The sequence below is a fragment of the Doryrhamphus excisus genome, chromosome 9 (assembly GCF_030265055.1).
Source record: "Doryrhamphus excisus isolate RoL2022-K1 chromosome 9, RoL_Dexc_1.0, whole genome shotgun sequence".
NCBI classification, from domain to species: Eukaryota; Metazoa; Chordata; class Actinopteri; order Syngnathiformes; family Syngnathidae; genus Doryrhamphus; species Doryrhamphus excisus.
The window spans coordinates 10,080,852-10,097,713 of record NC_080474.1 but is presented as its reverse complement, the minus strand read 5'-3'; the positions used below and the strand labels follow the sequence as shown (position 1 = coordinate 10,097,713).

General features: G+C 37.9%; 2 protein-coding genes across 15 annotated transcripts in view; both read left to right on the top strand.

Annotated features, from left to right (window-relative positions):
- col18a1a (collagen type XVIII alpha 1 chain a) overlaps positions 1 to 7,723 on the top strand; it is a 66,078-nt gene extending 58,355 nt beyond the window's left edge. For all 6 annotated transcript variants that reach the window (XM_058081532.1, XM_058081531.1, XM_058081528.1 and 3 more), the window contains 18 exons: positions 240 to 299; positions 382 to 459; positions 563 to 598; positions 720 to 773; positions 921 to 986; positions 1,128 to 1,202; positions 1,268 to 1,298; positions 2,199 to 2,252; positions 2,363 to 2,397; positions 3,414 to 3,542; positions 3,647 to 3,806; positions 3,923 to 3,987; positions 4,125 to 4,253; positions 4,335 to 4,367; positions 4,455 to 4,751; positions 5,157 to 5,354; positions 6,386 to 6,501; positions 6,606 to 7,723. In XM_058081532.1, the coding sequence (XP_057937515.1) occupies positions 240 to 299; positions 382 to 459; positions 563 to 598; positions 720 to 773; positions 921 to 986; positions 1,128 to 1,202; positions 1,268 to 1,298; positions 2,199 to 2,252; positions 2,363 to 2,397; positions 3,414 to 3,542; positions 3,647 to 3,806; positions 3,923 to 3,987; positions 4,125 to 4,253; positions 4,335 to 4,367; positions 4,455 to 4,751; positions 5,157 to 5,354; positions 6,386 to 6,501; positions 6,606 to 6,819 (1,830 nt within the window). In that variant the 3' untranslated portion in view covers positions 6,820 to 7,723. The remainder of the gene's footprint in view (positions 1 to 239; positions 300 to 381; positions 460 to 562; positions 599 to 719; positions 774 to 920; positions 987 to 1,127; positions 1,203 to 1,267; positions 1,299 to 2,198; positions 2,253 to 2,362; positions 2,398 to 3,413; positions 3,543 to 3,646; positions 3,807 to 3,922; positions 3,988 to 4,124; positions 4,254 to 4,334; positions 4,368 to 4,454; positions 4,752 to 5,156; positions 5,355 to 6,385; positions 6,502 to 6,605) is intronic.
- A 7,906-nt stretch (positions 7,724 to 15,629) lies between these two features.
- The window catches only part of LOC131135611 (poly(rC)-binding protein 3), a 47,740-nt gene continuing 46,507 nt past the window's right edge, over positions 15,630 to 16,862 (top strand). For all 9 annotated transcript variants that reach the window (XM_058081713.1, XM_058081719.1, XM_058081716.1 and 6 more), the window contains exon 1: positions 15,630 to 15,897. The gene's annotated coding sequence lies outside the window, so the exon portion shown is untranslated. The remainder of the gene's footprint in view (positions 15,898 to 16,862) is intronic.

Below are 16,862 nucleotides of genomic sequence, written 5' to 3'. Positions count from 1 at the left end.
TTCTCATAACAGTTCGTTACATGTCGTCAACAAAAGTTAGTCGTTACCTACGTATGTCCTACGCTGTCCATGTTTGTTTGCACCGTTCAAGAGCGCCTTCTGCAAGCTGAGATATCTCTGACTATGCAGAGTTACGATGCCAACCATTGGACGGAGTTGTTGACGCCTTAACACATTGTATGATGGCCACGCCATTCCTTGAACTTGAATGCAATTGCTTTTTTTCCTTTGTCCTGCAGGGTCCTATGGGTCCAAAGGGTGAAAGAGGAGACCCTGGCCCTTCCGGTTATGGCATCAAGGTACAATGAAAATTACTGTGTGTACAGTATGCACACCTTGTGTCACCACTCGCAATGTAACTGATCACTCTTGTCTCTGCAGGGTGAGAAAGGTGAGCCAGGTTTAGTAATCGGTCCTGATGGGAGTCCACTGTTTTTGGATGGGCTAACAGGTTTGAAAGTGAGTATCGCTTTAATTGTCTGCATTCTTTCCAGTGGTTCATTTCTTTCTAAATATATTGCCTCCTCATGTTTGCTTATGCTTCTATGTATTGTGCATGTAGGGAGACAGAGGCTCTCCTGGGCCCGTCGGACCACCTGTAAGCATTTACACATTTGGTATTGTATTGTTGGTCAGATAATGAATTTGATGTGTTAACACTTATTTTTCAAAAGTTAACAGTAATGTGTCATGACTATGTATAATTTTTTTCAATGAAGGGACAATATGGACCTGCTGGATTCAAGGGTGAAATTGGAATGCCGGGAAGACCTGTAAGTAAACATTTGGACTGTCAGGCGCTTGCCATCATTTAAATATATTTCAAATACAATTGAACACACATTACAGTATTTGACCAAAAACACTGCAATAGTGTATTTTGTAATGTCTTTTAATAACATTGATTTGTCTTTTTTTAGGGTCGCCCTGGTGTAAATGGATACAAGGGTGAAAAAGGAGAGCCGGGGGGAGGCTCTGTCTACCCGGTAAAAACACTGAACTTTTACACTGAGCTGAGGTCTAAATGTCTTAAAATAAATATTTTATTGTTAATAGTTTGCTAGTCATGTGGTGTTTTCTTCACAATAAAGTGAGGAATAATTCAGAATCTAATATTTTTTTATCAGGGAGTTACTGGCCCACCGGGACCACCTGGCCCTCCTGGACCCCCGGGGCCCGCCAGTCCCTTTGACCGCTTCAATGTAAGTAACCAAACCATTTAAATGTCATTTATACATCTAAATATGTAACTCTCTTTTGTTCACAGCCCTATGATGAAACCTCTAGAAACTATCCAGGTATGACATATTCCCTATACACTGTTGAACATACTTAATTAGGTGAAATGCAATGAGATAAAATAGTAAAGAGGCCCACTGGCCCAATAAGCAACATTTTTAGTTTTACCCTTAAGAAAATGTCATTCAATAATCCCTCATCACCTCTTGCTTCGAAATTCATGGCTTCACATGATTAATTTGTTTAGAAAAAATTGATTGTGCTTTTTCATGGTTAAATGTGGCCAATTATTAGTAAAAAATAATTAATATTTAAGAAATGTCTGCATATTTTTTTGCCTAAATGCATTATCAAATATAGAAATGGCAAAATTAAATACAATACAAGTATAAGGCATTCAGAAGACACATTCAAAGACTTGTGAAGTACTATTCTGCACTGGTCACTTGGTGTCAATAATGTTACTATAATGTTAGACACACAAGCACCAGACTTGACCCAGGCTTGTTTACACACAGATAATTCTAATTTGTAAAAGTGCTTCTTATCTGTGACCTCATTAGATCGTTTAGGTGTAGCTACTGTTAATGTCAGTGGTATGGTACAATAAGATGGAACTTAAAATAATGCTCTAAAAAAATGCCACTCTAAAATAATGCTAAAAATTGGGAAGTAGAACAAATGTTCAAAGAGTTACAGTAGATCAAAGAAGGGTTTTTGAGTTTCTGGAGACAAAACGGTTCTTAATTTCATCTTCCTCTGGCTACCTCACGCTGAAGAGGTATAAATATCCGCCATTGTCTGAAGATTAATCCGTGTTAATAGATTGGAGTAATGAGCCGAAAGACGTCACAACCACAAAAGAGATGTCTCCATCAGAAAGAGTAATGCCAACGCCTGTTACCTACTGTATGGAATACTGTCTCATGAGGCTGTGTGTATGTCATATTGAACTGCAGCAATTAAAGGAGAAAAGGGGGATCGTGGCGAACATGGACTTCCAGGCCTCCCCGGTAAGTCATTAAATTTTTCCACATTTAAAATCATAATATGTTCCATATACAGTAGCTGTTGTAAGTGCTCAGTTTACTGCATTTTAACAAAAAATATATATATATTGCAGGATCAGCCTCTAATTTTGACATTTACACATTCAAGGTGAGCATCTGAAAGTTCCAGAATAAGCGATAAACCTTGTTTTAACACAAACGCAACATTACAGTGGTTCTCAACTGGTTTAACTGCTGGACTCACTCAAAAATTGTGGAAATGTTTCAACTCCAATTTCACACGTCTAATATATTTAAATAGAAATGTGCAATTTGGAGAAAATTGTATGTGAATTCTGCAGTTTTGCACTTGCTGAGCTGATGCCAGACTGAAATACTGTCAGCATGCTAACACTTAGCATGATTACAGTAAGTGTCTATGTTTTTTACCTATGCTAATATGCCAATATTGGCATACTAGGAATGCTAACATATGTATCGCATGATAGCACTTAGTATTTATGTAATTTGTCACTGAATGAATGAAAATTGCATAAACACTAACATACTAACATTAGCATATTAACAATGTTAGCATGCTAACAGCTAGCATCATGTAGTTAAGTGCCTAATACCTGAGAAAAGGCTAATATTTCCACCCTCTGTACTGATTTGTGGACTTCTGTAGAGCAGCAATACACGATAACCAGCCTTTTTAGATTTTCCAGAATCTCCACCTATTCCAGCTGTATTTCTTGTGTTTTGTGTTTGAAAATGGTCTGTTTTAATTTATTATGGCCCGCCTCCAGGCACGCCCACTCTGCTGTGGTTGGTCACACGCTCAAGTGCATTGGTGTTGATAAATGGTATAGGAGTTCATAATAAACGACAATTTATCTTTTCATAATGTTTGCTTTCAACATACAGCCATATGTGTTGGATGCCAAATCCAATCTGGAAGTAGAGACTGGATGCCAACGTGCCAGCCAGTATTAAACAAATTTAATGATCATTAACGGCAGGACTGTCACATTCAATATCTTCATGGGAGTAAACCACAAACAAACAGTTCAGTTGCGAACCACCAGTTGAGAATCACTGCTCTAAACCATGTGAACTTACCTCAAGTACAAATGTGACAATTGCTCAGAATGCTTTTACACAGGCAAAGCTTTTTCTCAACAGAATGACCTAAAAGGAGAACAAGGAAACGCAGGAGTAAAGGGAGAAAAGGGTGAACCTGGTGGATATTATGACCCTCGTTTTGGAGGAGTTCAAGGTCCACAAGGGCCTCCCGGCAAACCAGGCCTACCAGTGAGTTTTAGAATAAAACATCAGCACATTATCAGCATGTTTGAATTTCATGTTATGGACAACTTGTATTTGATATATTTTGTTAAATGTTTTCTTTGTTTTAGGGTCCAAAAGGAGAGCCTGTTAGGGGTCCCCCTGGACCTCAGGGTCCCCCTGGCCCACCAGGAGTTGGGTACGACGGCCGCCCCGGTCCACCTGGTCCACCTGGACCACCAGGACCAGCAGCATCTCCTTCTCTGCCCGGTGCCTTTTGGCCCAGTCACTGTAAGTAACTTTGATTTAGTGGCTCGCTACCGACGCATTGGATTCTGCTTTTTTGGACGAATGGAAACACCAGTGGTTATAAAGACACACCCTAAACAAGCTGTTTATTTTTAAAGCTGCCAATGTACCAGGACCTCCTGGTCCTCCTGGCCCACCTGGAAATCCTGGACTCTCATCTGCAGTACGTGTCTTTCCTTAGTTTTTGTCAAACGTCTATGAACTGAATATGCAGGGCCCAGTGGTATTGCCAATACCAATCGCTGCTCATTAACTGACAAATGATGGTTCAGTACAACTTTGTCAATTTGCTTTCCACAGGTTACAGTTCTAAGGTCCTATGACACAATGATTGCGACTGCCAGACGCCAGGCAGAAGGAAGCCTTATCTACATCATCGACAAAGCCGACCTCTATTTAAGAGTCCGTGATGGACTGCGACAAGTCATGGTATGGTTCTTTTGATTCTTCACCCTCTTGCCAAATGGTCGTCTGAATGTCTTCATATCTAGAATTCTATTTTATTCACAGCTTGGAGACTACAGGCCCTTCTTTAGAGAGCTGGTGAGTTTAACGCCACAGAAGAAGGAAAGGTGGAGGTTTTCCATTTCTTGAAATGTACTGATCCTTGTTTGAAATTTTGCTTCAAAGGAAAATGAGGTCGCAGAGGTCAAGCCTCCCCCTGTGGTCTTGTACCCCCAGTCCCATGACCAGTCTCAGAACAACGGAGCTGGCCATTACTCTCAGAGTGTCTCCACTGTCCAACCCATTGAGCCACCATCACACCCGCATGTCGACCACAGATTCCCTTACCAGAGACACTCGGGTGAGACAGACAGCAGACTGGCTACAGAACATGTTCAGAACAAGCATCCGGTCACTCCTCAGCGAAGACCTAGCCATCCTGCACTGCAACCAGCTGTGCATGTGGACAAGTCAGGATCAGGGGTAAGTGGAGGGGGACGACCAGAAATTAATTAAACAATCTCAAAATGTATGTAATTCATTTTAGCTCTCTGAAGCCAAGTTATTGCAAAATAATTGTACATGAACGTGGGTAGTTCAGATGGTAGTTAATAGCTAATAATAAAGTGCAGCTTTCTGAAAGACATTTTTGTACATTGACAGTTAACAAAAAAATTATTTGGATGTGTTCAGTTCCGCAACTGTGATGCAAGTCAGATATTGGACCTAAATTTAACCTCAGTCACATGCACTCTTAAGTCGCTCACTGTACACAGTACACACGATCAGCATAAAATACATTAATAAAACACTAAATGTAAGAATTTAATTAATTTTATCTTGTGCGCTTTGAGAAAAACTTACATTGTCATCTTTCTTTCTCATCAGCTCCATCTCATTGCTCTGAACACCCCTCAAACTGGAAACATGCGAGGAATTCGAGGGGCAGATTTCTTGTGTTTCCAGCAGGCCCGTGCTGTAGGCCTGAAGGGGACCTTCAGAGCGTTCCTGTCCTCTAAGCTTCAAGACCTCTACACCATTGTCCGCAGGTCGGACAGAGACAACTTCCCTATTGTCAACCTCAAGGTGAGATATGTCTTTCAAAAAGGTGTATATTTTGCCAAGCCTGAGCTGAGCTAGTTCTCTCTCAGAATGGTGCCTCCTCAGGCACAAGATGCTGCTGTGTTCAAGGACACTTGGAATTCACTCGGCTTCTCTCATGGAGCAACATTATGCAAAAAGGGAAAATGTCACACGTTTCAGCAGGGGTCTCCAAAGTGCAGCTCGGGAGATATTTAAATGTATTCTAAAAATATATTATAACAAGAATGGCATACAATAGCATACATTTTACAACAATATAATCCAAGTATGGTATCATAACAAAAACATTTTATGAGAATAACGTAATATGATGAGGATGAATATAAATATTGATTTAAAAAAAAGACAGTAGACATTATTTGCTATAACGTCAAGAGAAAAATAAATAATTTAATAAAAGCAATACATTAATTAATTAATTTTTAAAAAGAGGTAATGAAAAAAGTTCTAACGCTCAACATTTAAGTCCACATATAATGGGAATAGTTGTACTCATGAGGAAGAAAATTACAAAAAATGGAAAAAAATGATGGAATTTTAAGGCAATAAAAAATCAAAATACAAAAATATTAAGTTGAAAAAGTTGTATGGTAAGAAGAAAAAGATTGCAATTAAACTTGTAATATTATGAGGAAAAAATGTTTCCAATAAAAAAAATTTCTCATAATATTACAAGTTTAATTAGAGTAATAATTAAAATAAAATTTATGTCACAATATTATGAGAAACATACAAAACAGAAGAAAATTGAAATTTTAAGAAATTAGGTTGGGGAAGAAGTTATAATATTATGGGATGAATCTATGATATCACAAAAGAAAGTGTACAAAGATGATTTAAGGAGAAAGTTGAAATATTGTAAATTGTATATTTCCACCACATACCGACATACTGAGCTTGCTGCGATATCACTATATGACCTCAAGAAGCTTCTATGTTTGCATTACCATGACTTTTATTGCTGTAATCATGTCACTACAAATGTCAACCGATTTACATGTCATCCCATGCAGGATCAAGTATTGTTTGACAGCTGGGAATCCATCTTTGGTGACAATGCAAGCAAAATGAAGGAGAATGTACCAATTTACTCCTTTGACGGTAGAGATATTCTCAGGGACAGTGCATGGTGAGTCCATTTTGTGTTTTACACTTCTAAAAATGTGTTCTCTTTGATCATTAATTGGTGCACACTGTACTAAACATGTACTAATACCTCCTCTTCTTCATCAGGCCAGACAAAATGGTCTGGCATGGGTCGAGCGACAAAGGCCACAGGCAAACAGACCACTATTGTGAAACATGGCGGGCAGGCGACCGCGCTGTAACCGGTCTGGCATCGTCGCTACAGAGCGCCCACCTCTTGCAGCAACACTCCAGCAGCTGCTCCAGTTCACACATCGTTCTGTGCATTGAAAACGCCTTCACATTGCACTCCAAACAATAAGGATGCCTCCACTTTTTTTTGCCCAGTTAAGTAGTTTTTAAATATACATCACCAATGTCAATTTCTCATATGATATGCTTTGGCGTCCAATGAATGAACTTGCCCGGTGGCTTTTTGGCCTGGCAGAGGGGTTTTGCTTTGCATGCTTCGTCCCTCCATGAACGCCAAAGAGGATGTGTTGGACAAAGGGGTTCTTTTGTCTCGGGAGAGGGGGCTTTGGCACATAAAAAATACAGTCTTCCCAAATTGTATCCATTTAAAAAAAAAATTATATTACATGTTTTGTCATTTTTGTGTTTACTTGTTTTGCTATCCATTTTTACCTTTTTAAAATTGCTATATCCATGCTTTTTATTTGATGTATTGATCATTTCCACATTTGTTCCAATTTTATTTTACTTGTGGGTGACTATAGGGTACAGCAAAGACTATTTTGAAAAAAATATATTTATTTTTAAATGAAGATATGCAAGACCAACAAACAAATTAAATGAAAATACAATGTGCCCAAATACCCTCATTTATGTTTTGAATGGTGCCTCACTCTTAAGACCATGCCTACTTTTCACTAAATATGCTCACATAGTGGCCCACTTGCTGTTTTGATTATAACTATATGCCTTATAGTGTTTTGTTGGGCATAAATTATACCCAGAGGAACATTTTTTAAAAATTCAACCACCAAAATTAGGATTTACTGAATAGCAGGTGTCCTGGAAGTGATTGATGCTGATTTGTGTTGTGATATTGCTAAACAAAAAAGTTACAAATATATATTGTTATTACTATTCAATTGATTTTCAGCAACTAACCTGACTTTAGTGCAACTAAACCTGTGGTTTTACATCATAATTTCCATTTTTGTACTGATCCTAAAGGCACTGAATAAAAATTGTTTCAATTTCTTCGTCATTACTACTTGTCATAATAAGCAGTGAGAAGTATGCTGTGTGTTTTTATTATATAAAGGCAACTTGATAACGACATATATCAAATTCTTTGTACCGGTTTTATGGTGAGTGAGAAAATGATCTTAATACACATTAACTTCAGAGGACACGAGTACAGCACTCCTTCAATTCGCCTGCGTATATCTAGATTGACGTTCATACAACGACTCTAGGTCTTAAAGTAAAGTGGATATTAAAAGAGAACTGAATTAGGTCACTAGTCATTGGCGGATGCCTATAAAATCCTCTTAAATCTGGACTTTAAAGTTAGTAGGAGTTCTGTGATCATATTTGATTAAGAAGATTAATTTGAATTATTCAGAGGTGGCCTAATTTGCTGGATAGGTTAATATGACGTGCCTGTCATCTCCCACATTCAGGTGGTTCCTGGACTCACGTTTGCTCGGAAGGCAAACATGCACAAAAATTTTCTTTAAATTAATGCCAGAAAGACTTTTATATACATTATTTATTGCATTCATTGGAAAACACCATGTTTCTAAAAGCGTTTAAAAAAAAAAGAACAATAATAAAGTAGTAATAAAACTTCTTTCTCTTTGGGCTTTCCCTTCAGGGGTTGCCACAGCAAATCAATCTCCTCCATCCAACCCTGTCTTCTGCATCTGTCTCTCTCACACCAACTACCCTCATGTCCTCCTTCACTACATCCATAAAGCCCCTCTTTGGTCTTCCTCTATGCCTCCTATCTGAGAGCTCTAAACACAGCATCCTTCTACCAATACATTCACTATCTCTCCTCTGGACATGTCCGAACCATCTCAGTCTGGCTTCTCTGACTTTATCTCTGAGGCCTCTAACATGTAATGTCCCTCTGATGTACTCATTCCTGATCCTATCCATCCTGGTCACTCCTAATGAGAACCTCAGCATCATCATCTCTGCATATAAAGTAATAATAAAATAATAATCCAAGTAAGTGGTTCCACTGTTTTTATAACCATTGGGTAACCACACGTAAACCGGATTTTGTTTCCATCTAATTAACTAAATCTAAAATCCACTTTGTAAATATGCTGCAGCAAAGTCAAGAAAGGATTTTTTTAAAACATCTGATTATGACCTGGGTAACCTGTTAAGTTTTTTATTGGTAGTAGTGAAAGTTTTTAGTTAACAATGTTAACAAGTTAATATGCGGTGGAACCTTGGTTCATGTCGTTATTACAGTCCAGAAGAGCCGACTCTAACCAAATCAATTTTTGCCATTAGAATAAATGTAAAGTCAAAAATGTCAACACAAAACACATTTTTATAGTTTTACAATTATAGTGACATGTCATACGAATGCATGCTTACAGACAGTAGAAATGAGATACCCAATTGGGAAATGCTTATCTTTGCATTATTTTGCTTTCATGTCCAGTGAATGTCCAAGGTCAAAAAAAGCAGCCGTTATTGTTAGTTATTTCTGACATATTTTGTGTGCTCTGAATGTTCTCTTCATCTTTTTACTCAAGCGTTGGAACTTTTTTAATCTAGTATAAGTCCTCGGCAGTTTAATTCACTGCATAAAATTCAAATTTATTTTTAAGATGACACGCTATTGCCTCATCGTCAAATCAGTATAACTCCTACAGACTAAATAAGGGCCATCTTCACATTCAGCTTAGCGAAAGGCAAAGACACCAAACTTATCCGCAATAATGCAATGAAAATAAGCTAGAAGTTCCTAAAATAAATGTCAGACTCCCTCTCCAATTCCATTAAATCTGCCAATCAAACATGTCAACCAGCAAGGCGACCTTATGACTGCATGGCTTATATTAATTGAGTTGGGGCTGAATGTCACAGCAGTATTATAAGGAAATACCCACCATCATCGCTCCTGTCCAGTTCCTTCTAGGGATGATTGATCTCACTGAAATATATTATATAAATATATTGTGTTCCTCAAAAGCAAATGAGATCAATTTATTCTCATTAAAGTGCAATTTTTTTCTTAAAAAGGATTTGTGATGCTGTTTCCACTTTTCTTGCCCATAGATGTTACACTGTTGTGTTTTTGTGTTAAGCGATGCCAAAGCGTCAGATCATGAGGTTTTGGAAGTGAGCCCTGAACAACATTTGGGATGGCTCTGCACACTCGGTTTTAAGGTTTTTTTTTCCAATTGATGTCAATGCGGTTTGGGCTGAAGATTGCCTGCACTCAGTAAATGCAGACCTACGTATCCAGAAGTCATCAGGAGCGCTTGGGAGTATGACAATCACAGCGGAGTGGGCGTACCTAGAAAAGCGGGTGGAGTAAATTAAACAACCATTTGGGTTCGAAGCAGGAAGTCCACGGAAACACTATAGAAAGAGGTGCAGAACCTGGAAGTGCTAGAAAGCTTTCTGTGGGGTTATCGTGTGTAGCTGCTCTGTAGAGTCCATAACTCAATACAAAGTGTTGAAAATTTGCATAATACTGTACGTCCTCTTTAATATTGGGACTTTATTCTTGCAAAATCACAGCTGTTTTGTCATTTCAGCTGGTTTTATTTAAAGCTCGTACTGGGTTTTTTTTTCGATTATTCCCATGTTTTGACTTTATTCATATGATATTATATGTTTTCCATAACCACATTTTTTCAAAAATGACAACTTACATGTTGTTTTGTTTGTTTATCAAAATATTATGACTTGAAAAATATATAATGTGTTTTTTTACATTATTTGAATTTTTTTAACATTATTATTTAAACATTATGCTAGTAAAATTAAAAACTTTATTTTCCCGGACAATATTATAATGTGTATAATGACAAAATTACAAACTATTCATGCAAAATTCACATTTTTACCGTTGTTGATTATTAGGTTTTATTTTTCTTTAAAAATTATAATTATTAGTGTGCTGCAGGCCAATAAAAAAAACAGTTGCGGGCTGTCAATGACCCCCAGGCCACTCTTTGGATACCCCTGTTATATACAGTGAAACCTTGTTTTTCCTGATTAATGTTCCAAAATGTAAAAAAAAATTGAAACGCTTGAAAACTGAAGCAATTTTTCCCATAACGAATAATGTAAATCCCATTCATCTGTTTGGGACACAAAAAATACATTTTATATTTATTAAGGTATTCAGATATGTTTTTAAAAACAGATTCCAACCATTTTTTGTCCTACACAGGCACTGAATGGTTGATATGCTATCTTCTGTATCTCCTTAACCATATGAGGTTAGAAGGGCCAGGGGGCGGGGGGGGTGTAGATGTAACAACCCGCAGCTGGCTTTGCTGGGATGAGCTATCACACTGGCTGCCTGCAGAAAGCTATATTTAGTGGGTGCTAAGTAATAACTAAGTACGGAAAAATGATCCCGCTGCGGCAATGACACAACAAGGTGACAAGCCGATTCAGGGAGTTAATTACAATAGGGGAGGACACAAAAAGCCACGGGTGTCAGCTCTGTGCTTTGTGTTTATTCATTGGCGGGGATATGCTGTCATGTTCAGCAAAATCTAAAAATGACCTTGACAAACATGTCTTACAAAACTAATATAATACTCATAATATTCGCCAATTGACCCCAGACTTAACCGGTGTGTTTTTTGGTAAGAGGGAGATGTCTTAGTACATTTGGACAGTGTCTGAAGTGATCTGCAAGGCGTTCATATTGAGTAACGCCCACCCACTCTTTAAATCCCCATGTGATCTTCTGGCATTTAAGCCTATTTTTTTCTCCTGTTTTTAAATATTTGATGAGCAGAGTGTTATAGAGCATGGGCATTCCCATAAACGTGAACAGAGACTGAGGTCTTTGCCATACGAGCTATGTGTTATTTATTATTTGTATTCTTATTATTTATTTATTTATTTTGAGTTGGCCCGAGGTGCTCAAGCATCAACAAAGACATTCACAGACCTGCCAACATTGAAGAAATTTAAAGTTGAGTATATACCAGGGGTCTTGAGTTAAAATTTGAGGACGGTCCATTTCTACTAATTTTATCATAGCAGAGGTCCGAACCTCATTTTGCCTGAAATTACACCACACAGGCTAGCTTATATGAATATGGAAGAAAATGGCACGGTATTTGCCTGAATTTGTCACACAATTCCTTGTTTTGTTTAGAGTAAAATCTCTGCAGCAATGGCACTCCACAACTCTCCTGTCAGTGAATAGTGTTTTTTTTTTTTGCTCCAATATCCATCAACAATCCTTAGTGAAGACTCAATAGCACCTTACTGTGCTTTAAATGAATGTGTTATGACACTGATAGATTTTTCATACTGGGTTGTAATCAATGTTGTTTTTCACACTCATGCATCAGAGTTGGATGGATACTTCCCCTCCAATGATCTGTGTCAGGTAATGTCACGTCACATCTGCACTTTTGACCAGTGGTACAGTTTCAGTGCATATGAGACAGTAGTTTGGCACTGGATTCTGGCAAATTGAACATTCACTTTTTAAATGTTCAGATTCCTCAATCAATTTTTCTTACTTTTGTTTATTATTATTATTATGTGTAATTGTTCCATTTCCCATTGAATTTAATTGGTCGCTGGGTCCGTATCCAGATAATAAGAGAAAATAATACGGGGCGTACAGAAAGTGATGGTGGTGATTCAAAGTTGAATTTTAGCTTATACAGCTAACAGTACCCTGTGTTCAGGATTATTGTGCCAGTTGTGAGCTACTTCAAACCTGTAATAAAAGCAAATGCTTGTGTGTCTCATCAACCCTTATAGTTACATCACTGACACCTAGTGACCAGTGTAGAATACTACATACATATCAGAGCGCCTTTTAATAAATTTTTAAATCATGAATGCCTTATATTTGTATTTAAGTTCATTTAGCCATTTTTATGCTTGAAAATGCTTAATTTAGGACAAAAATATGTAAAATGTGTGTATAATAGACTAATCATAGGCTGTGTTCAAAACATCATGAATTATTAATATACTTTTGAAAAACCATGCCAGAGTGAAGTTGAAAATTGTAAGTGCAAAGTGGCGAGGGATTATTTATACTGTATTATTGCTGACATAAGTATACTATATATCGGTTGAAATATTTCCTGGAGTCTAAATGATGCAAACATGATTTCACCCTGCTGGGGTCGATACCCTGCCGAAACCTGAACCGCATCCTTGTGAACCTTCTACAGCTCACTACCCACGGTCATCAGTGCAGCTGGCTACATATTCGATGTGACATCTACTTCCATCTCCTGATGAATTTTTAATGTCTCTTCCTCTTGCACTCACACGCAGATGGGGTTTGCACCAACTAAAACTATGCCACTAGAAATGACTGAGCTGCCTTGACAATAAGTGATGACCCCCTCTGTTCCGTTTGTTGTAAATAACCCAAAAATAGAAAAATACTGATTTGATTTGCTAATCACTGCAGTGTTGTGTTTATGGGAATATTTATGGTCATGGTATAATGTTTATTGTCCAAATATGTTGCTTAGTAAATCAATAAATAGAACGGAATGTCTACGCTCAGTTTTAGATTGGGTTGCTTGACTTGACTCATGTGAGTGGACCATGTAGCAGTACTGTGTATGTTTAAAAGGCGTCCCCTCATTCCCTGGCACATTCACTGGCTCTGCTGATGTTAATAACTACGCATCATGACTAATTAGGTAGGAGCACTGCAAGACTCACATTCTTAGGAGACCCAAGAATGAACCAACTTTTGTCTGCACGTAGCCTTTTGTAGGTGCCAAAGGTTGTACAGTCATCTCTTGCCACTTTGCACCTTCACTTCATCAATGTTTTTCAAAACTATACAATATATTAATATAATTATACTATATATAATTATTAAATCATGCTGTTTCGTAGTTGATGTGAATAGTCAAAACAATGTGCATATTTAATCAAATTGTACATATTGTTTGACTAAATTAAGCTTTTTCAAGCTTAACAATGGCCAAATGAAGTGAAATATAAATAAGACATTCAGAAAATGCATTGAAAAACATTCTGGGATGTAACATTTTACATTGGTCACTCGGTGTCAGTAATATTACATTGATGAGCCTGAGCAGCAAGTACTGAAAAATAAAAGTTAATAAACAACAACTAGGAACTTTCCCAATGCTAAAATGTGTGAGTCGATATTATACCTTACATGTTTTATTTCCGAGTATTTTGTCTCCTATGCTGCATCATAGACGTGTAAAGGTGACTATATGTCATGTCGATTGTGCTCTAGGGTGTGAAACATTGTGTTAAATAGTGTATAAAAAATAATGTATCTAAAATAATCCATATTTATAATGTTGTAAGCCTATTTTCTATGCTCCAACTATTAATTAATAACTAAAGTAAATAAAAAGTAAGTAAAATATCATATGATTTGTGTATCAATGTTTAGTCTTTAATACTTTATGCTTTATATTATATTATATTATATTATATTATATTATATTATATTATATTATATTATATTATATTATATTATATTATATTATATTATATTATATTATATTATATTATATTATATTATATTATTTTATATATATTATATGTACATGCAGAAGGGACATCATGATGAATAGTATACCTGTCTAATATTGGGTAACACCCATCTCTGGGTGTTACCTAATATAAGAAGACAACTCTAATAACACCAACTCCCATGTAGATATATGCCAACATGGTTTTTATATTAAAAGAAAAAACAATCAATTTTTTCTGTATTTTTACAACAATTTCACCTTTCTCCTTGTCGGCTACATTTTTTCTCATGATATTATTACTTTATTCTTGTAATATTTTGACTTTATTATTGTATAATTGGAACTTTTTCCCAACCTACTTTCCCAAACAAAAGTAACTAAAAGTTTTGCTTGTTTCTCATATTACCAATGGTCCCTTTTAATGTGTTACATTTTGTCATTTGATATTATATTCATTTGATATATTATATGGTTTGTTATTATTATATTAATATTTAATAATATAACTTTGCTCTCTTGATAGTTCATTCATTCATTCATTTTCTACCGCTTTTCCTCACGAGGGTCACGGGGGGTGCTGGAGCCTATCCCAGCTGTCTTCGGGCGTAAGGCGGGGTACACCCTGGACTGGTCGCCAGCCAATCACAGGGCACAAACAAACAACCATTCACACTCACATTCATACCTATGGACAATTTGGAGTAGCCAATTAACCTAGCATGTTTTTGGAATGTGGGAGGAAACCGGAGTACCCGGAGAAAACCCACGCATGCACGGGGGGAACATGCAAACTCCACACAGAGATGCCCGAGGGTGGAATTGAACCCTGGTCTCCTAGCTGTGAGGTCTGTGCGCTAACCCCTAGACCACCGTGCCGCCTCTCTTGATAGTTATATTTCTAAAATTAAATGTGTTTTTTCCATTTTTGCTTTTGTTTTTTAAAATGTTGTTTCTAAAAATGTATTTTTAGAATGAGCTTGGAGCCAATAAAAATACAATTTTGTTGCAGATAACTTTTTGACGCGAGCCGTACATGGCCTTCAGGCCCCACTTTGGACACATCTGCTTTAATCATATTTTTTTCCCTGTTTTATTTTCACTTTTTCCATCCTGCAGTGTTATGGTTGCTGATTCAGCTGGCCCTGAATATTAATACTTTAAAATGACAAATGACAAAATGACCATCAGGCCAATGCTTGCTCTGTCCTTCAGAAGGGAAACTGGTCATGACTCCATCCATATTGCCATTATTCCAACAGGATTTGAGCGATTGCACTTATTGGCCAGGGCAAGGCACTGGCTGCTCCCATTCTCATTGGCCGGGGGGGAGGGGGTCCTCGCCTCCTTCCATTGGCTGGCTGGGTGTGAGTGGGAGGGGCGCTCATCCCATCCTCCTCCCCGTGGCAAATGTAAAGAATCTTTCTCTGCTTGTGATGTGAGTGACTCTGGCTTTTGGTGTGTGCCTCTGAGCATGTGTGAGTGTTAGAGGGAGAAAGAGATAAGGAGAGAGAGAAAAGGAACAAGCAACTCTCATTTCTTTCCCCCCTCCCCATCTCCTTGGTCCTTGTCACTCCATCCTTCCTCCCCTCTCCTGGACCACCCGCAAGACCCGCCTCGAGCCGGGACCAACGACCCTCTCTGCCCAGACCGCCCCGGGACCCTTTGACTCTCCCGAATTCTGTCCCACCAACCGCCACTTTTTAAAGAAGGTAAGATTCCAGTTCATTTCTAAAAGTACTTCAATGGCCGTACAAGTATTTGAAACTGCTGGTACATCATCTTGTTGTCTTTGCTGGCTGGTCTGCACTTTTTTTCCTGTATGCACATGTCAACTTCTTCCTCCAGCACTTGTGTTGCTTTCATATAAGATGCCAAGAAAGCCTCTTCTTCTATTTCTAATATTATGCTCTTGTCGCACCATCTCTATTCCGTCTTATCGCATCATGTTTTGTAGCTTCTGGGCAAAGGGTTTACAATGTGCTGAGGAAATTAATCTTTATGCAATGAAGTCTTCAGTTTTCAAGGCTGCCTGGAGCATACAGGCAACATTCTGTGTTGTTGTTGCAAAACGAATACACCTCTAATTGATTTGTAAAGCTTCAGTGGTAGTTGGTGAAGGTTATTTATAGATGCTGATGGGCCAGACCCGCATGCTTCACGAGGTCACTTCCTCAAACGATGGGCTCAGAACTGAAGACTGAACATCACATGACTTGCACAAAGTGTAATGACTTTACAAGACATTGACCTGCTTGATTGAATCACGGAGGAGAACTCAGCACGGCCCATAAAGCATTCCTGGCAATTGCATAGGGGAAAAACTGCTTAGTCTTCCATCCGTGCATCCTGTAGTGTACCAGGAAATGTGGAGTGTGTTTGTGAGACACAGATCCCGCCAAAGTGGTTGAGACATCAATAATGCCTGCGTGCACAGTTTTTAAGTCAGTCCATTTGAGAGGTACACCCAGGACCGCCCCTGTCAAGTGTTCAATAGATTCACTAATGGTGACCACGAGACAATATATATATACAGTATGTATATGTTTTTTATTAAGCAAATTAAATCAAGCCTTCTGGAGCATTCCTTTCTTATCCTCTTCAGGGTCACGGGTGTGCTGGAGCCTAAAATACAAATTCTACACTGGTCACTAAGTGTCAGTAATGCTACTTTGAT